General features: G+C 44.4%; 1 protein-coding gene across 16 annotated transcripts in view; it reads right to left on the bottom strand.

Annotated features, from left to right (window-relative positions):
* Positions 1–26,113, bottom strand: part of LOC129673853 (myomegalin-like) — a 186,673-nt gene that overhangs the window by 30,329 nt on the left and 130,231 nt on the right. For 15 of the 16 annotated variants that reach the window (XM_055603703.1, XM_055603690.1, XM_055603691.1 and 12 more), the window contains 9 exons: positions 23,357–23,527; positions 23,107–23,188; positions 22,320–22,411; positions 18,965–19,081; positions 18,649–18,786; positions 17,853–17,965; positions 16,608–16,735; positions 6,752–6,840; positions 637–869 (listed from right to left, as the gene is read on the bottom strand). In XM_055603703.1, the coding sequence (XP_055459678.1) occupies positions 637–869; positions 6,752–6,840; positions 16,608–16,735; positions 17,853–17,965; positions 18,649–18,786; positions 18,965–19,081; positions 22,320–22,411; positions 23,107–23,188; positions 23,357–23,527 (1,163 nt within the window). Of the gene's footprint in view, positions 1–636; positions 870–5,089; positions 6,554–6,751; positions 6,841–16,607; positions 16,736–17,852; positions 17,966–18,648; positions 18,787–18,964; positions 19,082–22,319; positions 22,412–23,106; positions 23,189–23,356; positions 23,528–26,113 lie in introns of those variants that run through there. The other variant, XM_055603701.1, reaches the window with a different exon arrangement.

Genomic DNA, 26,113 nt, shown 5'->3' with positions numbered 1-26,113 from the left:
TGATATCTGGAATGACAAGACTTAATGATAGTGGAGGCTGGAGGTTGGCGTCTGGTGTCTTCCTCCATTATCTCCACTTTGTCATGAGATAGGCCAGCACACTGAAACTCTACGGTATCAATGTGTCTTTTCAGCATTAAAAACAAAGAATCCCTCCTTGCAGCCAATGACACATCAGTGCTGTCATTTTTTATAATTTTCACAAAGCAGCAAAGATTATGAAGGTTGCAATTCCATGGTTCAACTGTTTGTGGGTCTGAGAGGGAGTTGAGTGGAGACTGGTGGGCCTATGTAACTCCTCCTCCTCAGAGGCTCTCCCAGTTCAAGCTTCCTGGGTAAGCGATTCTGAGACTTGGTCCAGAAGGCTGCACCCTTAAGGCTCCCATAGATTCTGTCCGTACACAGGCATTGGGGCAGTAACGGTGAGCATTATTACACCAGGATAGTATCAGATTACTATAGTGACAAAAGCGACTGGCACGATCTACCACTGTCTACTGTGACTAACTTTTCTATCAAAAGTATACAGTAACATGAAGGTGGGGGGGGGGTTGTGGTGTGGACCACCCTGGGGAGCACCGATGCCTCGGGTTCAGTGAGGCGAGTTCGTGGATCTGAGGAAAAGTTGGGGCATACCTGATGTGGGACACAGAGGAGAATCCTGCTTCCTCGATTTGAGCCTTTAGCCCCTTGAGTTCCGCCTCAGCTTTTCTCTTCTCCTCTAAGTGCTGGTGGATTTCAGCCCTCAGGTGAAGCATTTCCTCCTGAAGACGCCTGTTGCTGTCCTCTCCTACTGGGGACGGGGGCTGAGGACATGTGTTCTGGGTCTCCATGGTCGCCAGGCTTTTTTCCAGAGCCACCTTGATGAGCTGAAAGAAAAGCATGGTTTAAAGAAGTTGGGCCACTGAAAGGCACCCAAAAACCACAGACAGGCAAAGGAAGCTCCTAATGGAAACAAAGGACAAAACTGAATGGTTCCTTGCTCACGTCAGTCATAAGGGCCCCAGGATTGGCTTGGGGAGCAAGGACATTTGTCGTGAGTGGGAAGGACTTGCCATCGGATGAAGAGAATCCAGAGATGGTGAGAAAGACAAGCGCATACCCACCCTGCGAGCAAACACATGGGGTTTAGCCTGGCCTAATAGATGTCAGCACTTCCATGCTTCTCTTCACAGGGGAGTGGAGGCCCCGACAGTCAGCCTCCAAGACAGGATGCTTTATTGACTTTAGGGCACTGACACCTTGGCTGTGAAGATCATGGCTCAGGGTGCCAGGGATCAAAGGCTAACTCCCCTGCCTGCAACTCAAACTCCAAAGAGGAGATGAAGACTCAGAGCACTCAGAAAACAGCCAGCAGTCAGTCCCAGGGTTTAAGTCATGGAGCTAGAGGTAGAGCAAAGCAAGACCAATTCCATAAACAACAGGAGAATCACACACTACAGTCACTGAGGGCTTGAGGCAAAGTCACCCTCCTGGACACCGAGTTTTCCTTTTTCAATTATCACCCCCTGTGCCAACACTGTCAGCTAAAATTTCTCTACAAATCTAAGCACGTGAGAAGAAAAGTAAGCAGGAAATTTCTCCGTGCCTTTCTTCTTAGGGGTTCTCTTGAACTCGCCCCTAAATATTTCATTTAAAACAGATCTTAAGGTGCCTTTCCTAAGTGGGAGTTTGTGGGTGTTTAGACTTTCTTATTGCATACGCTGGGTGTATCTCTAGCTGTTTTCTACACCTTTAAAGTTGTAGTGACACAAGTCAAAACCTGGGTGTGATAGCCCACAGTGTGTGACTATTTTCAGAGAAGGATTTCCTATTCCCCCTCCCTCCCTCCTTACGTTTTTGAAAAAGGGTCTTGCCTTTTATCGAATGCTAGCCTCAGTCTCACTAGAATCCCAGGCTGTCCTTGAACTTTTGATTCCCCTGGCTCATCCTCCAAGCGCTAGGTTCCCAAGCAGGTGTCGCTGCACACATCTCACAAGCGCTCTCCATTACTTCCTGCTCACGTTGGCTTCTTTTCCCTCTCAGTGACACCATTGCCATCCCTCCACACAGAAATTTCTGTGTCATGCTATTTTCCGTTACCTCTGCTAACACTGTGAGTCATGCTTGTCACTTGTAAATTTGGCCTGGTCATACAAAATAATATCCCAACTACAAGCTAGTAAAACAGTTCATGTACATTTCTATGAAGCATGTGGTAGTCACCTGACTAGAGATGACTCAAATAATAGTTTGCATATGTTTTACATTCACTTAGGTCTCTAACATATTGAGCAGACTAGGACCCAGAGCAAGGTGTGCGGGTCAGTGATTGACAGAGCAGTGTGGGTGGTCACAAAGCTGTCGCCTTTTACTTCTCTTCATAACAGAGCTAGGTCATACCTATGCTGCAGGCTTGTGGTAGCGTTCCTTCACAGCCTATCTGCAAGGGTACTTGGTACCACCGCAACCGAGACTGTCAACTCATAGGCAGCCATGTAGAGGAGGGTTATAGACACTGCTTTTCGGTCTGTAGGCTTTCAATCCTATCTCGGCTTTGAGCCCAGCAGTGACCGGACTATGGACAACGTCTGTCTCTAAGATTCCTGCCAGGTGTAGTCAGCCGATGCCATCTCTACACGTACCACTCAGCATTTGGAACAAAACAGAGGATTGGGTACTGGGCAGGACACTTTTGAAGGTTTATTACTATAGCCTTCATGTAACTGTGATGTGCCTGCAATTCCAGGGCTTGGGAGGCAGAAGCAGGAGGACTACAAGCAAGGCTAGCCTGGGCTACATAGTGAGACCATTTCAAAAGTCCCCAAAATAATGAATATGTAGGCAAAAATAAATAAGTAAACTGTGATTTTTACCTCTCTATATAAACTATTTGCAATGAACATAATTAAAATTATCATCACACTTGAGTATGGATACAATATTCACTCTTTTTTATCCTTGAGTGTTACTTATGCTTAAAAATAGTGTCCAGCTCTAATGAGGTCTATGCATTGATAAGATACCTTCCTGTGTGTGTATTTTATTCAGCTGGTTTCACTATACCCTTTTCTTTTACAGGGAAACATTTTGACTCATGAAATATAAATGCCAGAAGAAACTGAAGGTTCTTTATCCAGTCTATTTCCCATTTTAAAGTAAGAAAATAAATTATTGCAATGATTTATACACTCAGAAATGTCCAATCTTATGATGTGGTGATATGAAATTATAGTCTACAGATTTGCAGAGCTGCATTCCCAGCTATTCTGGGCACATGGGGCCACGGGTCAAATACAGCTGGTAGAGGCCTGGTCATTGTCCAACCTAATTTGAAGATTCACAGCTCTGAAAAAATAGTTTTGGTTTGCTTGGTTTTTAAAAAAATATAGTTTAAATATTAGTGTGTGAAAAGTGAATTTGGATCGAGACTCTTCATTAGTTTTTACCATCTATTAAAAGCAAATATTACAATTCTTTTTCACAAATAAAACTCATATACAGTGTGTGTGAATTATTGTGACTCATTCGGGTCCAGCTTTAAACTACAATTCTCTCACTGTTTCTTGTTTCATATCACCTAACTCACTTCTGTAATTGCTGCTATACAATTTAACCTTTTTGAACGTTTCATGAACCTCCTTCAGCCCTTCACTTTCCCTTGAGTGGAGCAGTCTTGTTTTCACCCTCTCGCTTCATATTTCTCTTGGAGAAGGTCAATAGTTAGATAATATTAGAGGAATTAAGAAATCATCATTTCTCAAATAATCAGTATTAGTCATCATTCGGAAAATAAAAAAAAACACAAGAACAAAGAGCTATCACCTCATACTTATTAGAATGTCATTGTATATATTTTAAGAAAGAAAATGTGCATGAGGCACTGGGCTTTCTCCTCGGAACCACCAAAACAAACAAACAACCCCCCCCCCAAAAGGAACTAGCAAATAGCATAGGAAAGAGCTCTCATTTGTAGTCAGGAAGGTAAAAAACCAGACAGAACTAGTACGCGACTCGGGATTTCCACTTGTGGGCATACTAAAACTGAGGACAGTGTGAATTGCTGTCAGCACTCCCTTGCCAAGACTATTCACAAATGCTGCAATATGGAGTCAGCCTGGGTGTCTATGAATGTATGAGCAAAGAAAATTACATATAATGAAAGACTATTGAGTCTTAAAAAGAGGGCATTTCCTGTGATTTGCTTAAGTCTGGAGAACATTAAGCTATGTGACATAAAGCTGCTCTAAGAAAAACAAATACCATGCTGTCTTCCTGCATGCTTAAATGTGGACTCTGACAAAGCTCAGCTAACTGAAGAAGAAAGAAGAGCAGTTGGTGGCTACCAGCGTTTGGTGTGGGAAAGAAGTCACAAAGCTTCACACAGACAGAAGAAATGGGCTTTGACATCAATTGTCCAACATGGTAGCTATAGTTAGCATTAAGTGTATTTTAAAATAACTAAGTAAATTTCAAATATCTCACCATGAAAAAGTAGGTGAGGTACAGCTGTATTAATTAACTTGGCCTAATTATTTCGCTATATATGTATAGATCAAATCCTAACTTTGTACTCATTTAATTATGATTTGAATGTATACGTTTAATTATGATTTGATAATAAAATATTACTATTTAAAATAGCTTTTTTTTTAAGAAAAGCTCAGATTTAATCTACTGACCTCTTTGCATTTGAAACTTGACTACTATTGAACTTTTCTGCATTGCAAATGTTCAAAGGAACCGCAATGGCTGACTGGTCTCTGGTGTCTTCTGTGGGTGTCTCCTAGGCATTTATTCCAAACCTTACATCCTTTTCAGATCAGAATTTGTCAGCACTATCTAGGGAAGATTGCTGTCATGGTCAGGCTTTCTGGGGTAAGTGTCTTCCTAGAAATGAGGAAACAAATGTGTTTGCTTTGACCCTTGCCCAGGAACACAAAGCCTGTGTTAGGAGGGTGTGTGGGGGTTAAGTTAGGAAGGGAGGCATGGGTCAACATTAAAGTTTCTCTCTCAAGGATACAAAACAGAAGAGCTCAGAGGCTAACCTTAGAAGGATCATTTCCCTGGAAACAAGCAAACAACTCTTTAGAATCTAGACACACAGCAGTTACGGCAGAGCAAGCTTTATTTGATTGGTAACAGGAGAGTCCCAACTCCGCAAAAGATGAAGTGAAACACTGCGGCTTCATGTACAATGACGTCACAACCAAGGTTCTTCCTAGTCAACGCTGGAAATCAGTTTTCAGGGAAAGTTGATAGGAAGAAAATGAGGCTTACCCCAAAGATTCCTCATCTAGTAGGCATAACTTGTGTCTATTAAGAATAAAGTCCTGATCGGAAAGTTTGCTACAAGTACACTTCCTATGCCAAGTACCAAGAAAAGCATGTGTGCCCAGGTGAAAGTCTACTCCAGGATGCGTGTAGAAGGTACTGACCTTCTCAGAGTAAACTCTGACCTTCTTGGGGTAGAATGGCTGGGGGAGAAATGACTTTACAAACCAGTTGGCCTGCAAGACTTGCAGCACCAGGAATAGTTAGAGCACAGAGTCCGAGCCTGATGGTCAGAGTGGTTATCTTCTGCTTATTTAATCTGAAGTTATTCCTGCCTCACAGGTGTTACAACCACTCTGTCCAGCCAACATCCCAATCTGTTTTAGAGTAGGCTTCTGTTCATCCTGAAAATTCTCCCATGAAATCAGAAAGGAAGGGGTAGAGACAACTCTGCCCAAAGGCAGTGGTATATGTAATTAAAACTTCAGCCCACTGGTCAGCAAGAAGGACTTAGAAGAAGCAAAAAGAGGAGTTCAGCTAAGAAAAAATGCTCAAGGGAGGAGTGAAGGGTAGTCATAATTACAGCAACAGAAAGGAGATCTTGATAGAAAGTAAAGAAACGCGTGATGACGTCTGGTATCCGGGACAAACTCGGGTCCTCAAGAGCCCAAAAATGATGTCAAATCCCATCCAGTTAGGGTCTGTTCGCATAGCCTCCTCTTCTCAGTTTAATGTTGTATGTCTCCTCTTTTTCTCAAGCAGGAAGTGTACAGGCAGACCCAGGAAGCTTTACTTCCCCTACAAGTGTTCCTTATAGGCCCCAAGGAAGCTGTCACTAGAGAAGCCCAGATTATTTCTAGCAACCAGCCTTTCTCTACAACAACATAAGAGCCACAGGCACTTAGGAGAGGTGACTGTTGAATGTCACTAGGCAAGGTGGAGACACTCGCTTCCCATGAGTGCTAAGGTCACGAAGGTGCCTTAACCTCTGAGGTCCGGGAATTCGTTCTTGGCCTTGAGACATTACACCTTCTCTGATGACGGGTCAGTGCCAAATTCTGAGGCTTGGCAGAACTGGCTCTCTTCCATCTCACCGAGAGAGATCCCTGCTTTGGAGGCATTCCAGTCCTCTGTGAGTTTCTCAGACAGTACACTGGTCAAGCAGGCCCTAGGCCTTGCCATTCCCCCTCCCCGACAGCCATGCAATGTCTCCCTGTCTTCTGTTTTGTGTTTCAGTCACAAAAGCCAAAGAGGGGAAGCATCCATTGTCTTCTACATAAAAGTTCTTCGGAAGCTAAAGCTGCAGACAGTAAATAGGGACAAAGGTAGGTAGGAAGGGATAAGGCGCGGAAATAAGAAATAGAGGTAGTGAAAACAAATGGTAGACTGAAGAGGAAGAGCGGGGAAGAGCAGGGAGCAGAGGAGGGAGTGAGCGGATTACATGATCCGAGAATGACCGCCTTCCACCCTGGGGCCCTCATGCCTGACTCTGACTTACTTGCTGGTGGCTGCTGTGTGCAGCCTCCTCCTCTATGCTGTCTGTGAACTCCGTGCTGGCATCTTCAGTGTCGTCACCTGCAGCAGCACCTGGAAGGAAGTCCAGACGAGAAAGGTGACTCCTTTGCAGACAGCTTCCAGACAGCAGCTACAATTACACGCTTGCCATCTACCTCTGATTTCTTCCGTTCTTCAGACTCTTGGCCCTTTGGTGGAAGGGAAGACAGAACTAAGCCTTCTCCTATGTCACCTTCGCTTCCTTCCTAACACCTAAGCCTGAGCCTCAAAACAAGCTCACCTTGACTATCCAGCTACACTGTAGAAGCCTTTAAAGCGGCTCTCCCTCTCCCCATCTCAGTGAATCTTTCTCCGCTCTGCTTGCAGGGGATCCTGTTCTTGACATGGCCAGACATTACTGACCTCTTTCCCATCACTGACTGATAAGCAGGCCCCTCCCGTGGTCAGGGCGGCCCCTCTCACACCCTTCCATTGTTGGGACAGGGTGTGCAGAGGGTGGCAGTGTCTCTGAGGGACTCATCTCCAGGTTTCTGGGTCCCAGAGAGGTCCAGGTCAGGAAATGAGCCACGGGGTCACCCAGGGCCTTTCTAATTCCTTCCTCTACCCAGCCCTCCCCCACACTTCTCACAATCTCTCTCTCAGTGCCAACATTCTTTGCCTGGAAGATTCTGTCTACTGTTCTGCTCAAATGGTAGGTAGTCTCATTCCTTCTTCATCCGGTGATGCACAAACACCTATATCCTGCTGTAAAGAACAAGTGGCTGCAGTGAGTGGGCAAAGATCCAGGCTGGGGCTGGGCCAGAACACCTTCATTGAGGATGGCCTTGTTCTGTACCTGCACTACTCAAGAGAGACGGCTTTGGTCAGGAGCTTAGATTTAAATGGCCGCATGTGGTGACTGGCTACTCTCCAGGATGGCACAAACAGGTAGGGCTTATTCCTCTTAAATTTGATTACAATGATGCTGCCCATGTGTTCTATATTAAGACCGGTGACCCACATTACTGATCCTTTTTCCTCAGAACATCAAAGAATATCTACTGTGACACTTTTGTATCTCATGGTATTTGCCAGGTTAGGGAACGTTAAGATCTACTTCTGACCCCACCTCAGCAACCGACCCATTAAAATCCCTGTTTAGCTAACCGGGTAACCTGGGACTCAAAGAGACTCTACGGTTTGTCTACGGTTACACAGCTAATTCTGACAAGATTTGGGCCAGTCACTCAGGTGTCTGGACTCAGGATGGCAAATCTGAGTTCCTTCGGGTGGCAAATCTGATTAATTCTTCCAAGCGCAGACACTCATAAGTGAAATCTCAACATGAATGAACAGAAGAGTGGTCATACTTCCTGCCTATCTCCACAAAGCCCAAACTACTTCTGTTCTACACACCAAGCAGGAAGTGGGCAACTCATTCTGTGTCTTCCAATTCTTAGTACCTGAAAGTCCTTGCAAGCACTTGGACGAGCAAGTGGCTTGCTCGTCTCATCAAGGAGCTAAAAGGTGGGTGGCAAGTGTGCTGACAGCTGAAGGCCCATGGTCTTCACTGAGAATGCTGCTACACCTTGCCAGGACAGCAGGGTTCTCTCCAGCGAAACCATTCACCAGGGGCCAGGTGTGCCACACAGCACAGCAGCCAGTACACAGCAAGACTTTCCAACTGCTCTCAGAAGTGGCAGACCCATCTCCCTCAAGGTCCTGGCAAGTAGCGGGTGAACGAGCATGTTCCCTAAGCCTGAGCCACTTCAGAAGCCCACTAGACCAGAATGCCAAGCCCCCAGTGACATCTGCAACATGTTATCCGTATTTTGGAAAATTTGTCCCTGTCCAACAGTAGAGATGGCATTTCTTCCCTGCAAAGAAAATGAATTTTCTCAGGGACAGATGAAGACAGCAGCTCTCCCCATCATTTCCCATTGTCTCCCTTTAGAGCAGGATAATGACTCTCAGGAGTGAGACCACTCTTCTGTAAGGCCAGCATTCCCATGTCACTCTCGCTGGCTGGGGGGTCTGTCCGTATCCTAAATCCTCCCTGCATTAGGTTCCAGGAGTAAGTTGGGGGGCCTTTCTGCTGCTGGAGTTATATTTCTTCTATTCCTCTTTAAAGAACTGGGAGGGGACAGGGTGCCTTGTTTTTTGTTTCATCAGAAATTAGATACAAGTGAAAGAATAGGCCTAGTTACCCCAACCCTCTATTACATGGAGGTTTTGTTTCTCTCTCCCTTAATGGAGTTTGATAGTTAGTCTGTTTTTTTTTTTTTTTTTCTGAAACTAGAAATGCTGAAAATGTGTTTGAGAATAAAACCAGAAACCAAAAGAAAACAGATTAAAATGACTATGTTCTTTCACACAAGATCTTATGTAGAAGTGATCATTAGACATCCTTCTTTCTGTTATAATTTCCATTTTTTTAATGGACGAAAAACAATTTTCTTAGGGCTGGCACATAGCTCAGTGTTAGTGTGCTTGCCTAGCAAAGCCTGGGGTTGATCCCCAGCACCACACAAAACCGGGCCTGGTGGTGCACACCTGTGACCCAGTATTTGGAAGGTGGAAGCAGGAACAGCAGGAGTTGAAGGTTACAGGTGCACAGCCACACAGGGAGTTTGAAGCCACTGAGACCCTGCCCCACTTCCAGGAAAAAGAAAAAAAAATGTTTTGTAAAGGATTCCCTTTTCTATGCTTTTTACAAGGCAACTGAAGACTGCTGTCATAACTATCGGGGGATAGTTTAACTTTTTAGTTTAGTAACAGAAGAGAGCAACACTTTAACATGTGAATCTCTGAGAGCAATAACCTTGCTTCTCTGAGATGGTGTTTTACATGTCAGCACGCACATGTGGCTTATAGTCGGGTCCTCAGCGGATGCGCTCACTGTGGTTCTTAGAAGTCTCTAGGCTCTGAAGCACACAGAATGGAGGGCTGCCACTTGTTCCATTGATACGTAGGCGTTTTCTATTAGCTATGTGATTTCACAGAGCGCACAGAAATAAAGCAAGGCGCCAGCAAAATCCTTGCATCGATAGTTTAAGCGTTGTGCACACATAAGATACTCCTATCAGTGAGGCAGAAACTCACACTTCCGTGGTATTTTTAAATTGAGGATGGCATGGTGCTGAAGAACGTGGGCTCTGGTGCCAGATCAACTGTTTTATCCTGCTTTGCCGCTAGTTATGTGACGTTAATTAGGGTTAGGAGTGCTATCTGTTCTGGGCAGCACTTGTGGCCTTCACGCAACTTCAGACTTCAAAGGGTTTGCCGATGCCGTGCTTAGAGCAGCGCCCGGCGCTGTGCGAGCAGAATCATTTTGCCGTCGCTGGGGTTGCTGAAGTGGTCCCTGGGCTGAGCCCTGATGTTACTGATTTTACCTGCACGTCTTTCATTCTGAATTGCTGTTTCATAGGATACGTGGGAAAGCCCAGGCAGTCAGGGACAGAGGTGATCCCTTTTGGAAAGCCTCCATTGTCATCATCAAATTAGGCCTGCCTTGAAATGCCACTACGCATGAGTAAGCTTTATAGGAAAATGTTTGCACTTTCTTGTTAGTTCTTCGCCACGTGAAAACTGGGTGAGGTGAAGGCACTCTCCCCAAGTTCCTCCCTTCCGTCATTATTTCTCTTATTTATATGGGAGCAGCAAGGAGCGGCACCTTCCCACGCTAACTTCAAACACGGCAGGGCTCATGTGGGACTTAGTTTGAAGAGTTGAAGCTCACAGACTAGGTCTGCAGGCCAACTGTCCTTTCCCTGAGGATCCCCCACCGGCCCTCTCTGGTCCATCTCACTTTCGTTCCCAGGCACTTTGCCAGCGCTCATTTATCAGAACACTCACATTTTCATATTGTGAGCCAAGCCTTGCTGGCTCAGGATTATGGATGCTGTATAAGGCTCAAAGACAAAAGCTCCGTATAAAGCTGCAGTCTCCTGCCTCCATTCTCTTCAGGTCTTCAGGGCTGTAATGAAGTCAGGATTCTTTACGGTTTACCTTAGCGTCTGCTGAGGTGTTTTTTTTTTTTTTTTAGATGCTGGTTTTTGAAAATAAGTAACAGAGCTTTATTACCAGCAGCCAAGCCTCTCTATATTGCACGTCTGTCTTTCAAATGCAATGGTTCCTAATGTGGCTGTCTAGCATGGGTATTACTAAGAAGCAAGCTGTGTTAAATGGCTGATAAGCAAAGTATCATCAGATGACTTCCCAGGCTACACGGTCTCAACAGGACTTTACGGTGTCTACTTTTCAAGCAGGCTGTTCATTCAATGTTTCACCTATCTTAAACTACTCAGGACATGTATAAATTAGGGCCATCCTGGGCAGAACACAAGGCATGCCCGTAATATCTGTCCTAGAAAGTAATTCTATCAGGTCAAGGAATTTCTCTGCTCATGGTATGTTTTCTTCAAGGAAGAAAACAAACATGCTCTTGGAGGGACATTAAGATGGCACCACCCACCACAGCAGCTGGTCCTCAGAGCAGCCTGCATTCACTACTTCTCTTCAGCAAGGAGAGCAAAAACAGATTTTTAAGGCTTAGCAAGCACATTTCATTGCTATGGGGAAGTGCGATGCTGTTTCTTTGGTCTTGCTTCTTTTAGAGGAGAAAATACCAGCTTTCCTCTTCTTCAGTTAAACAAACATGCATGCACAGGGTCTGGGCTGGACTTAGAATTTTACTACAATGATCAAGAGACTGACTCCTATAAAGGAAAAGAATAAAAAAGATATGAGCTTTATCTTTCTCATAAATCTTTAAGAATGAAACCAAATAGCTTCTGTTGGCCTTTGATGCTTTTATTGGATCAGTAACAAGTTCTGGTATGTCTCACCTAAATTAGAGGATTATGCTAACACACATATAAAGTAAGACTCCACAGCATAGATATTTACAGTCTGACAGCACAGTTCCATGAAGAATGAACTCTGAGAAAATAAGCTTAACTGGGTGAGGAAAGTCCTGGAAATAACTGAGGGCCAAACTTTCTGATCATGTAATGTGTTACTTCTTTCTTCATCTGAAGTTGTTTCTCAACAGCCCACAAAATTTCTCTCAAAAAAAAAAAAAAGCAAGTACCATTGCTCCTTACTGTTAACTAATACCTCAAGCATTGACATGTACGGCTTATGGAACACACCTGTCTACATACGTGCTTTTAGATTGAGCAGTCCATCTCTAGTACAGAGACAGGCAGCTGTAAGAAGCAGGCCCCGGGCACCCTTAGCCACTAACGGCAACGCTACCTGCCTCCACCAGTGTCTAGGGAACAGGGCTCGTGTGTCTAACAGTCCGGTCCTCAGGGTACTTTGGATTAAACCTTTTACAATACTGTAGCACATTCTACTTTGTTCTTCCAGCTTTAGCATGAAGAAGGCAGTATCATAAAGACTTTAATTTCTGGAATTTGATTTTAAACAATGAAAAAGGAAATATAATATAAAACGAGTGCATCACTTTGTAAGCTGGATTATTCTTACCTGAAATCTGGTAAAAACCTGTTGGCTAGATAGCTTTTGATTTCCCTTCTATTTCTCATTCTCTGTCTGTGATAAATTCCAGTGCTATTTTTTATCTAGAAAACTCATCCTGGCTTATGTGATTATATATATATAAAGAACTGAGGACTTACCTTCTGTCAGTACTCAGAGTACATAAAGGTAGTATGTTTATTTTCTAATTAGAATGGAATGCTCTAAAAAAAATCATTGTTACAAATGGCAATGGAGTAACTTCAGTCCATAATCCCAAGTGTAGTGAGATTTGAAACTCTTAACCTAGAGAAATCATTGCCATGTTCAATATACTCGCATATCTTTGGTTTTTATTACTGGATCGCCAGAGATGGACATTGAATTTCCAGACGCTTTTCTCTAGGGTATAAATGGGTCTAGACTACAAAGGAGAAGAGTCTGCTGAGCTTCAGCCTAAGAGAAATGAGGAAATAAATGCCCATGCTTGCATCTCACGGAGTGCTAGTCTATAAACTGGAGACTAACTCCATTTGTTCTGCTAGACAGTATGAGAGCTACAACATGGCTTTCCTGATGCCACAGAAAGTCTTTCTCCTTTTCCTGTAGGACACTGCTGGTGAACCTGCTCAATACTACGAAGACCCTTGTTGAAGAGACAGGGTTTTCAGGAGTTCCAAATGTGAAGATTTTGTGACTTTCTCCTATAAGAGGATCATGAAAGTACGGAATTCTCACAGAAGTTTTCTGAGTCAAGTCTAGCTAGCTTTTAGAACTGCAGCATTCAGAGGAATGTCTAAACAATGGGATCCCAGCTTTGCAGTGACGGCTCGAGGAAAACAAAACTATTAGAGTTTTTAGGACTGGGCTTAATGGTCAGGCACTTCAGGCAGCCAATCAAATGTTACTTCTGAGAAAGGATCGGGTGTCAGTGACCTGCTGCATCTCTTCCCCCACCGTGAGAGTCCAGACCAATGTGCAGATCAGAGGCGGGAGGGCTGAATGAGCCTGCTTGAACTGTTTTGATGCTGCGATCCCAGCGTGTGCTACCAGGAGCACGAACAAGCGTGCGGTGGGAGGGCTTTAGGCATCTCCTCCACAGAAGTCACTCACATGGACATTGCTAAGTCCAAACTACCAAAACCCTTCCAAGGGGACCCTCTGCAGGTGAGATGCTACAATGGGAGATCCTCTTTCTATACAAAATATAGCTGAAAATGTTTTAACATATAAGCAGAAATGATGTGCTTTCCCTACGATTAGCAGTAATAAAAATATGGCTGCTGTCTCTACCTGAACGAAGAGATGTGGGTATGGAGACGGATGAGGCAGAAGTGGGAGAGATGGAAAACAAGTATACATCATGCCAAAGGAGAAGGACAGCACAGTAAAATAGCTCAACAGTTCCTTTCCAGAAGCTATGACTTGGCTATGTTGCTAAAAATAGACCATCAGAAAGATGTTGAATAATTGATCGGACTTCAACAATATAATCTAAACCTGTGGTAGAGGATTCAAGCTCAATAGTGCAGCACTTGTCCAGCATGCACAGAACTCTGGGTTCAAGCCCGCAAAATCAGAAACACAGCAGCAAAAAAAATCTAAAAGAGGAGACAGCTTAGAGAAAGTGTGTCAGGAGGACTTGCATTTTATTCCTTAAATAAATCCTCTTGACGCCTTTTTCAACTCAATAGTTCTAAGAACTAGACTTATCCACTCGACCTCTTATAACCATTCCTACTCTGCAGATACTTCCCACTATTTAAAAGGGGCTGTGAGACAGATGAAATCTATCAATAACGGATTTTTCTCCATTAAAGTTCCCTGCTTCTAATTAAAGAAAGCCTAAGGAAAAATCTACTCCATTATTTCTCTTTCAAGACCTTCCTCACGGAAGCAGAAGCTTTGGTAAATACATGGTGCTTTAAATCTATTATTGTCATATTTTTAAAAATCCCAACAAAGGCAGGCAAAGCCAGCTGACACAGTCTGCACTCCTACAGAGGAAGGAAGATGAGAGCATGCTGAATCCAGTTATACGAGTACTCCGTACAACCAAAGTACCATCCACCGTGGCTCACACATTGCAATTCATCAGAATTCTGCTATGCAACCAGATATCATATTACGGGAGCTTGTGAGCCCAGCACATTCCCCCAGGGCAGCATGGACCTCATCCTAAGCCTCGGCAAGGTAAGTACCGGATTTTAGTCATGTTTATGAAATCAGTAACAAACTCTGAATTTGCCTGTATATCAATCTACTCATTAAGAGTCTGGCAGATTCGCTAATTATTAACAGACATTATTAAAATCACTGTGAACCCTTAGAGCCCTGGAGTTACCCACAGTTGAGACTTAATAGCAGCTTTGCAAAACTTTGTTGGTCAATTAGTAACGTTAAGTAAACATGCTTCCTGCCTGCCTTGTAATGACTTGACAGACTGGTCTTTAGTTCAACCCCATCCTCCTCTTCCTTGTTAGTTTTGTGCAGGCAGGCCTTAGAGCCTCTTAAAATGGGGGACTATGAAAGTCGGATGGTTCTGCTTATACTTCCTCTGTCTTTCTATGAAGTGATTCCTTCTCCCCCTAAGGGCAGTTAGACTGAAACAGCATAGTCATTAAAGGGCAGGGCATCGTGACCAATCTTTGTGAACTACTTCATCAGAAGATTCCAGCTGCCTCTCTGTTGGAACATTTCCTTCCTGTCCACTTGGGATTAACAGATAGTTATCTGTTACAGACACAGCTGAGGTTACAGAATCCTGAATAGAATTCAGAATGTAACATGAGCTGTGTCAACACATGGATGTAACGTGCCATGTCAAAAGGAAAGAAAAAAAAAAGCCTTGGGCTCAGTCTTGCTTAGGAAGGGGACTTGGTTTTTCCTAGGGTGCTGGAATCCTGGGTTGTGATACTTCAATACTATGCTCGGAGAAGCTGAAAGTTTAGCTTCTAATCTGGGAAATCCATGCCTTGCGACAGCAGAATTCCCATGGTGCAGAACCCACAGGCCCTTGCAAGTATCCTGTTCCTTTCCACATTCTTGACACTTAAGATGCTAGAAACAAAATTTTCAGGGCGTTTCCTCTGCCTGACATGTTGTCCTGAGAGAGCAGAGATGGTGACGAGAACCTATGTGTGAGGCTCTGATGCCTCCTGCTGAGGAACCTGAGCATGTCAGCGCCTCACACTGACTTCCCACTCCATTATGAAGAGATGCGCACACCAAAGCAGAGGTAAACAAAGGGTGCCACCCGGGTCACCTCCAAAGGAGGATCCAGAAGCTATACTCTCCTCTGATCCTGAGATGCTGACGGGCAGAAGTGGCGGCCATGCCCCTCATTTCAGCACCCAGAAGGCAGAAGCAGGTGCACGCCTGTAAGTTCAAAGCCAGTCTGGTCTTTGAAAGCACATTCCAGGCCAGCCATAGTGAGACCCTGACAGCACCCTCCCTGACAAAAAATAAAAAAAAAACAAAATTGAAACAAAAAATGGGGAGTGGGTGTGGGAAACACCACACAGAAGATTATCTTTTTACCTAGAGAATTCTGATTTGGGAAATCGTTTTTAAAATCATGTTCTGATTAAAAATCATGCCTGTGGCTTGGAGAAACCCTAGTTAAGTGAAAAACAAGACTTTTGTGGACATGCAGACTAGAACTTAATGTTCACTAACCTGATCTTGTCTGTATCTCTCAATAGTCAACTCTGAAGAGCCTCAGAGGGCGAGACAGTATGGACACTCTTACGGTCTCTGCTCCTCAGCTCAGGCTAAGTCCATCCTCTGGCTTTGATTTTCCTTAGAAGGGTTACGCCATCCCCTAAAGATGTATTTACAGACTCTTAATTTCTCTCTCTAAACCTAACACTCATTCTTTATTCCTTTATCCAATTAAGCATTGCTTTTAAAGTGCAGGGTTTGATTGGATGCCAAAAAAAAAAAAAAAAATGATACACACACACATGCATTTTATGACAGGGCATGGAACATGTGGAATGGTGGTAAAACAGGGAGGGGGGAATAAACTTTATTGGCCCGTGAAAGGGGTAAAGAATTGAGGACAGGCTAGGGAGAAGAGCAAATGTGAATGGAAAACTAAAATGGGATGACTGAAGATGTGCAAACATCCTCCGTGACCTCCCCGTTGGCCTGAGGGATGGGAATATGCAGAAGGAAGGGCGACTACAGTGGCACTTCTCAGCAGCCACCACTGACACCAGTCCTATCGTTAGTAAGTCACTCTTACGCCCGTCGGGTCAGACCCGGCTTTCTCTGGTTAGTGTAAACATGGTTTCCATCCTGGGTTGCAGTGTGACCCGCCAGTGCTCAGAAGCCATGCTTGTGATGAGCTCGCGCACTTTCCAGTTCCCCACCTCCAATGGCGGCCAGGGTCTCCAGCCTGCTTAAGCGCTCCAGACTTCTTCCCAGAACTTCTTCCAGGCGACTGCGTAAGACCTGGACCCCTTCCAGTTCCACCTGCAGAGTTCGGTCTCTCTCAGAGCTAGTAAACATGCCACACGGAAGGAGAATAGGTTAGCCATCAGCTATAACGAGTCCACGTTTTCAAAGAGCCGCCGATGCCAGCTGGGCCATCAGCCTTCCTAAGGGCAGTAGTTTCCAGGACACAGTAAGGGACCGAGGGCGCTGTGCGGCACCTGTGTTCACTGATGGAGCATAAACAAGGCCTGCACCTTTCTGTAATGCCTGCCCCTTTAGCCAGATTTGGAGCCACTCCCACACAAAAATATAGCACATTCCTACAGCAACAGAAGAAAACTTCATTGTGTGCTAAGAGCTTTATGCTGAAAAACGAAAAGCCCAAGAAAACTGAAATGTCCATGGAAACTGGACTGAGCCAAGGGCTGGAGAGAGCTGTTTTCTCATCTGACAGTGCTCTGAGAAAAACCAGTGCAGAGGACTAGCATTCCAGACATTTTTTCCAAGTGGTCCTTAACTAAACAACACCCCCCCCACATCACCCCACCCCACCCCACCCCACCTTCATTTTCCTGAGGTTGAAATACATTTCTAAAGCCGAATGAGAAATTAGAGAAAACTGAATAATAATGAAAAAAATGTTGAAAGAACAAAAGAGGCCAGGAAAGAAGGCAAGAAAAAAAATGAAGGTACTCTGGAATGAGCTGTTAAGATACATATCTATATACCATTGCGCATAACCAAAATTGGTAAGTGTAAGAAAACATACTCATCATGATACCTCATTGGTGACTCTGGGTAGAATTTGCCACCACAACAAATATATTTCTTTACTGTCACTGACTCAGTGTTAGGTGCTGACAGCCATCCTGTGCACAGATGAGCAGGTGTTAGCAGGACACGGAGCAGAAAGGTGCTCACAGAGAGCATTCCCTATCTGCAAGGCCTTTTTCCAGACCCTGACCCGTCTCCTTGGGTAATCTTTGCAGAAACAATGGGAAATTCTATTTCTAATTTTAGATTTAGACACCGAGGCTCAGCCCAGTCCACACAACAAATCACAAAGTGGGTAGATCCCTTTTTACCTCTTTGGTACTGTAAACATCTGTACTTAATAAAAAATAGAAGAAGGAAAAAGAATGAAAGTTGAAAGCAAATGAGCCAGGCAGCCCCTCTCTTACTTCTCCGGATGGGCATGGAACTTGACCAGGCTGCTGTAGAGCTGCCTCTCAGCTTGCAGGGCCTCGTTGAGCCGACTCCGCTCATCTACCAGTCCTTCTAGCGTCAGCAGCAACTAAGGAAGGCAGAGAGAAGCAGCAGTGTGGAAACAGCAAGATGAGACATGGAGCCACAGTAAATCCTGAGAGACAAACCACAGGCTATTCGCCCACACTGTGCCCAAACTGCCGATTCTCATTCCTTAGCCTTTCCACAGTACTTTACAGCTTTCAGGTCAGCCTTACACATCTTAACAACTATTAGTCAAATCAACATGGCAGTGAGGATTAAGAGAGAAAGGAAAGAGAGGTTCAGAGAGCGAGAGCCAGAGCCAGAGCCAGAGCCAGAGCCAGAGAGAGAGATTCCGGAAACACAGGAAGGGGGCTAAGATGGAGGGATGAAGGATGGCAGGGATGAGAAAGAGGGAAGCAGGAAGAACCTAGTAAATTTCCAAAGTCTTTTCTCTCAGTACTTATTGGGCATCTGCATCACACACACTGTTCTAGTTTCGAAGAAGACATTCACCACCCAGAGACAAGTGTCACGGTTTGGCCATAAGTCATATTGAAGACAAGCTGTGAGAACATGTGACAAGCACAGAACTGTTAAAAATTAGTGCCAGACTGGAGTAAGCCAAGTAGTGAGAGAGAGAACAGTGCAGACAGGCATAGCAGACAAGGCAAACTATCTGGAGACTCTGACACTGAGAAGGTTAGACATGGGAAGCCACACAGGAACCTGTGGCTTCTAATAACTTACCTGTTGCCTCCGGTTTCCTGAAACTTCCTGACCCTGAGAGTCAACTGAAGCAACTTTTTCCCGGAGAAGTAAGACCTCTTGGGTCAGGCGTTCCATGGCTGGTATGTCTTCAGGGTCGACCAGTTGCATTTGCAGATCCTAGAAGAAACATAAGCAAATGTAAAACTATAATAACATTACTCAGCAGAGGAGAGACAGATCTTTCTGCTCCACTGCGAGGCCAAAGGATCCGATATAGTCCCATCTAGTGTGAAGACGCCCTATAGCTAGCTGAGCTACAGACGATTCCAGTGGGTTTTAAAGAACTTTGAAAGACCTTTATGAGGTCTTCTTTTATCTGCATGTTCCTGGTCAGGGATTCCAAGTCAGCAGCTTGCACCTGCAGCTCTTCCTCTTGCACAGCCACCATAGATTGTAGAGCTGACAGTTCTATCTGTGGAGACAAGAAAAACCGGCATCAGAGGTCAAAGCTTTCTCATGTCGTAGTACTAGAAGAGAAAATGGAAAACTAGCGCTATGGGTCAAATTAATTAAACGGAGTGTTAAAAGGATGCTCTAAGAGAAACTGTAAGGGTATTTTTAATACTGTCTTCTATTACTATAAGTAACAGGTTTAGTTAATGGTTCACTGGAATGTTTACAAGCTGGTTACAGGCAGCAGAAGCAAGAACTTCAGTTTATCTCCTGTAACTACTTCAGCTAATACAGGAACTTATGGCAGACTTAGAATGCCTACATTTTATACTCCTTAATAAATTACTACAGTCTTAAGCAGCTGCAGGTGCTGACATCATCAGGGAATCACCAAACCACATGCCTCCTGATGCAGAGCATGCTGCCACTACAAGGAAACTTGGCCAGCAGTTATAGCATGGGCACTCGACTTTCAGCGTTGCACCTCCTTTCCCCCAAGATGACAGATTTAACGCTAAGAGAGATCATTAAACACCACGGTAACAACCGCTCCTGCTAACATTCCAGGCATGTCTGCTACGGCCCAGGCACACAATGCATTACTTGTATTTAGTTCTCAACACACCTAACGACCTGGAACCCTCTAGTCCACTCCTACTTCCAATGCCTGCCACCTGACTGCAGCACACCAGGCTTGCTGCTGACCAAGGACCTTTTCTCCTACTGCTCCGTCAGCCACTGTCTTGTCCTCTCAGGTAACAGCCTGCTCAAGGAAGCCTTTGGTCCCTTAACTGAGGTGGTCCTCATCTGGGCTACTTTCCCTTTGTCACACACACTACAGTGTGTAATTACTTTATCATCTATGACTACGACATTTCAGTTGCTTGTCTGTTTGGTGACTGTTATTGCCCTAGTAGGGAGCACACAGATCCAGGGAAGGAGCTTGCTGATTCTGCATGCCCTCTCATCTCCAGTTCTAGCTCTAGGGAATTCATCTCATGAGTAAATCCCCCCCCCCCAGCAATTCCATGATGTAACCTCTCTCCAATGACAGCCAAGACGATGTCTACACTTCAGTGCAGAGACAAGTCGACTGAGGCATGAGGAAATTAAGAAACTAATTTAAGAGCATAGAGTTAGTAAATAGTTAACCTGTAGTGTACAGCAAAGGCGGGCAAATCAGGCCGCCAGGCTTAATGTCTTTCAACAGGTATTGTTGACAGTGGCGAGTTATTTTAAGTGAACATTTGAAAGACCTATTTTAAGATAGTATGTGGCGGCAGAGTGAATCAGGCTTGCTTGACTTTCTCCTCCCAGTCCTCTACTTGGGAGACAGCTGCCTCTGGGAGGCTTGCTTTCCCTTCTGCTTCCCTCAGGGCCAGCCGCCTGTGACCTTGGGCCCACTTGGTGTTGGCAGCAAGGCTTTATATCAGTGTTAAAGCTGATAAAGTGTCTGCCACTGGCTTTATTTTTCAGGTTGTTCAGAAGGAATGGAGAAGCACAACTCCTGGACCCCCTTAAGAGATTACTGTAAGTCAATATCTCAGTATTTGCATCATTAAAGACAACACTAGGGCTGGAAAGATGGCTCAGTGGTTAAGAGCACTGGCTGTTCTCATGGATGACCCAGGTTTGATCCCCAGCACCCGCACAGCAGCTCATAACCATCTGTACCTCTGGTCCCCAGGGAACTGATGCCCTCTCCTGACCTCTGAAGGCTCCAAGCATACATGGGTGTACAGACATACAAGTAGAACAAGTAAATTTATTTACTTTATATACATAAACTATATAAATTTATATATACATAACATAAATAAATTAATTTTTTTAAAGATGATAAACACAAGGAAAAATATTTTGCAGCATTAGGGTCTGCAGACAGACTGACATGGGTTTTAAGTCCTAGCTCAAGCTGCCAACAAAGCGTTTACACTGAGGTTCAGTTTCCTCGTCTGCAAATGAGAGTACGAATTTCTAGGGCCACAAAGGACTACAGAAAACATCTTTAAAATGTTTGGCACATAACAGAAAAAAACCGTTTTGCCTCTTCCACTACCAGACAGTAAGGGAATGTTTACAAACACTGAGAAGCCCATAAGGCTGGGAGGGAATATGTAAGGGTCCTGGGCTCGGAAGTAAGTGGTTGGTTAAGAATACAGAAAGCTGAGCAATAGAAAGCATTTATTCAAAACACATAGTCACAGCCCCTGCAATTTTATGACCCTTAAAATAGGACAGAAGCGAAAAGGAATGTTAACATAGATCGGGAACATGAGGAAAAGAGGAGTGGTGGGTGGGAGCCACAGTGCCAGGAATGAATAATCATACAGCGGCTACAGCAGAACCAGAGCAAGGAACGGCAATGAGGGCGGGGCTCTCAAATCAAGGGGCATGATCCAGACATCAATGCTACAGTAGAGATCAAGTCAGGGCAAAACCTGAAAAAGCAGAGAAACTGAGCTTTCCGAGTCCCCGTAGGAATCCAGGACAGTCACTGGTCGAACTGGATGTTGCAGCTGCATGTGAGTCTTCAGTTCAGTCTGTCCCTCTGTGCTGAGCCCTAAGCTGCCTTCTAATCTATGTCATTAATGGACATGCAGCTGGGTGCATCAGGAAGACATTCTGTAAGTCTGAGAGATCTTCTAACACAGGATGAAAACTCATCGACAGAAAGAATCAAAACCACAAGGTGGGAAAATGTTCATTCAAAGAAATGACTTCGTAGTAAGTATTTGGGGTGTACAGACTTGGGTTTAAACCTCAGTTTGAGCATTACGTGAGCCCCTACGTACATGTTGAAAAAATTATATTTCTATGTTTTCACCCATAAAGTGGAGATGATACTCTTTCCCATGAGATGTGGGTTTGGGCCTTGAAGAGCACAGAGCATGTGAGGAACCCTCAGTGCACAGAACTGCTCACGCTCACATGCCTCTCCTTCACTACTTGCAAAGTTCACATGTCTGATGTCATCGTGCCAGGCAAGGGTTTCACAACACTTCTGTTTGGCACAAGTGCTTGATGATTGTTTTATTTTAGTACTAGGAGGGATAGAAAAAAGAATTGACGCTTTCCACTGCAGGGAGAGCATCGTGTTGATGTGACAAAGACAGACATCCAACATTCATGTCTCTCTCCGGGAAGAAAGGCTCACCTTGCGTCTGAAGTCATGTGGGAGCTGGAATGTTTAAAACATACACCAGTTTGAAAGAAGACATAGGAATTGGCGAACTGGTCCCGACCAGGGAACTTACCTGGCTTTCTCTTTCCTTTTTAGCCATGAGCTCGAGTTCCTCCCTGGCATTGCTCAGCTCTTTCTCCAGCCCTGAAACCATGTCCAAGTCTCCTGAAACAAACGCACAGCACTGGCTTTAACCATGGAGGCACTCTGTGGTCTCTGCTGCCCCGTTTCTGGGAGGTGTACCCTAAGAACACGTCTGTAGCGACATTTATAGTGGAGACCACCACAGTCAACCCGTTTGCTAAAAAGAACAGGTGGGGAAGGCTATGACGTGCTCACCCGGCAGACTCCCCTATGCGCCTAAGAAAGAATGGAACCGGTGCCGGTGAACTGACTCGGATTTCAAGGATACTAACGCTACACGCAAAAGAACGCTTTAATCGAGGAAGGAGCAAATGACACACCCATCCATCTACACATCTAAATTATCTGCTTATTTAAAAAAAACACATACATAGGAAGGAGCACAGTCTAGAAATGAAAGTTATTACTCTCAGGAGGTGAGCAGAACTGAGAAACAGGGATAGAGATGGGCCTCCTGAGTATTTTGTTTTATATATGTAATTTCTGAAGTAACATTTAACTTTTAATGTATAAGTTGATTTAACAATGGGTCTGAAAAGAACTAAAAAAAAAAAAATCCATGTAAGGTTTGGGCAGTTTTTCTTGTAAGTGATGTGTCTCTAGATTTCAGAGGATTCCAGACTGGTTTTCTGAACTCTCATTAAGTTTCCTGACCAGATCGACTAGACAGCAATGGAGTAGGGAAAAGCAAAGCACAAAACAAAACGGCAACTTACCTAACGTGGACCGGGGTACGCTGGCATCTTCCCTAGCAGTCAGTGAAGTGCTATCTTCTCTGGAGGGCACCTGCAGAGAACCCTGAAAACGGAAAGGGTTGTGAGGTTTGGGAAGACACAGAAACTATGCTCACAATGACAGACTTGGAATAGTCTCCTGTAATTTACGGTTGGAATGCACCAGCTGCTGCCTCAAATGTCAAAAGGGAATGCGGTCGCCATAGTATCGCCGTGAGTCTACAGTTCTTACTTGATCAGTCTGCTCTCCCAGGTGGGGGCCGATGGACGTCACTTCAGCTTGCTGGTTTGAGATGAGCGCCTGAGATGACGCCATTACCTCTTTCCCTCCTAAATACTGGCGTAGGGCCTGTAATTCTGAGTTTCTTTCCATGAGGGCTTGTGCCATTTTTTCTGCAGCAGCCTGGTAAGGAAGGAATCACAAGGAACATTAGAAAGATATTAAAGTAAAATAAATAAAATCTACTTTCAAATTTCTTCATTTTTATTTGATGTGCATGAGGGTTTTGCCTGCATGCATGCCTGTGCAACACATGGGTGCGGTACTGATGGAGGCCAGAAGAAGGGCCTCTAGACCTGGAGTCACAGATGATTGTGAACCACCTGAAGGCTCTGGGAACTGAACCCAGGTCCTCTGCCAGAGTAGTGAGAACTCTTAACCACTGAATCATCTCTCCAGCCCCCTCTTCCCTGCAAGGCTCCAGGACCATGAGGGAGAAGGGAGAGAGGAAAGACTGTAAGAGGTCAGGGGGGACCACACTGAGACTGTCTTCTGGACATGACAGGAGCACCACTCTCCAGAACTCACAGCGGCTGTGGTCATGCAAGACCTGCACAAGAGGAAGCCGGTCAACGTGTCAGCATGGAGAGAGGAGAGGCTTTTTGAGACTGCCCCTACCTGAGAAGCCAGTGTAGTTGATGGTTGCTGGGGGAGGGGGAAGCCATGTCTTTAAGGGTACGGACCCTGGGAGGTTCACTTGGATGTCCCTAAGCCCATAAGCATATGGGAATTAGGAATTAGAATCAGTGGGCTATAAAAAAACAAACCAAGTTGAAAGGAGATAGGGTACATCTGGGAGGAATCAGAGGGAAGAAGGAAGGGCAAATATAATAAAAAGATATTATTACATTCTCAAAAAAAAGAGCTTATATTTTAATAGTTAAGAAAAAAATAATCTCCCCCTTCTCCCCAAAAGAGTAAGCAAAAGAAAAAAAAATTGGACCTGTCAACACTTCATCATAGGTGGGCAGAAACTGAGAACCTGTTGACAGTTACTGGGAGACAAGGGACCATTTCTCTGGTGGGTAGTTATTGATAAGTTGCCCTTGCTCCAGTAATTAATCTCCCACTCATGCTTAGATAAGAACCCTCAATTGAAGTCAGCAGCCACACACTAAAAAGACTTGAAAGTACAACGCGTGCTTATTCAGAAAAAGAAGTGCCAGTGGGAATGGGAGGTAGAGGAGAAAGAGAACAAGGGGTGAGGATGACCAAAATTCATTCTATAAATTTATGAACCTGTCAACCAATGGAAAGAATTAAAAATCTAACTAGTTTATTTCTAATCCCAGTTTCCTAAGATGATGATGATGCAAGGGAAAGACCCAGAACTTACTTGTGACCATTATGTATAGAAATGCATTCAGGGCTGAGCCTTCATTTAGGGCTGGAAGATGGCTCAGCAGGTAAAGGTGTTTATCATAGACGCATGAATTTGATCTGTGAAACTCATACAAAGGTGGCAGGAGATAAACAACTCCACAGAGTTGTTGTGTAACTTCCATACATGCACCAGGGCACACATGCCCACACACGCATCATATACACCCAGGCACACATACAGTAGTAATTGTGAACTTTCAGGGGTTGAAATAATGAATTGGAACTATGTTAGCTAAGTTACAGCACCAGTTCTCTCTGGGCTGAAACCAATCAATTGTTCAGATGAAAGAGCCAAGCACCCATCATAAGTTCTAAATGAGAATTAAAAAAGAAAAACTTGTAGTTTTGGTGTGTAAGTTTGGACTCTTTTGAGGTCTGGACAGAATCACCTGAGACATTATCAGTGTACTGATGATGTTTCCTATAAAAGTCTCCCTGAAAACGTAAGAGCACAGACAAGGCCAGCGTAGCACCAGGACAGGGCTTTGTCTCTGCCAAGTGTGTTCTGTGAACCGCATTAGAATCACAGATTCTCAAACCCCTCCTAGTCACTCAATCTCCGTTATAAAAGCTATCCAGGTCGGTCTGGTGCAGGAGAAACCTGAGAGGCAGATGCACAAGAACACCACTGGGGCTGCTGCTGAGCTGCAAAAGCCATGTAATCTCTTGCAAGCACCTCTGTCCCACTATTTTACTAGCAGCTGTGTGTATTTCTTTCAGCAGTATAGATGACTAATTCTTTTATACTGCAAAAGTTAAAAAGAAAATGTAAAGACTTGTTGGTCATTTAAGTCAACAACTCAAACACTTCGCCGTAATCTTGTTTGGTCTATTTTTGAAGAAGTCTCCAAATCCACAAAGAAGGATGTTTCTAACTAGATGTGTATGTAGTTGAATGGATGGGAGAATTAGAGTAGAGTACAGTCGCATAACCACTCAATAATATAAATAAGTTTTACAAGACATTAAGACCAATTAACGTAAGGGAGAAGGAAATCTAGCTTCATGTAAAAACATGCTCACTAAAAACTACAGTGATGTCTGGAATTCCTGAAATGCACCACATGTCAAACAGCCTTGGAGAAAAAGATGTGCAGGAAGCAGGAGAAACTAGGAATTGACCTTCAAATCTGGGTGTGATGGATCAGACTCTAATCCCAGCACTTGGAAAGCTGATGCAGGAGGACTGCCACGAATGAGGCCAGCTTCAGCTAGGCAGTGAGTTCCAGACCAGCCTGGGCTACAGTGTGAAACATGGTCTCAACAAATAAATAAATAGATAGATAGATAGATAGATAGATAGATAGATAGATAGATAGATAGATA

Source organism: Psammomys obesus, unplaced genomic scaffold, assembly GCF_907164565.1.
Source record: "Psammomys obesus unplaced genomic scaffold, mPsaObe1.curated_primary_1811, whole genome shotgun sequence".
Taxonomy (NCBI): Eukaryota; Metazoa; Chordata; class Mammalia; order Rodentia; family Muridae; genus Psammomys; species Psammomys obesus.
The sequence above is the reverse complement of the archived record's forward strand: the minus strand, read 5'-3'. Positions and strand labels throughout refer to the sequence as shown.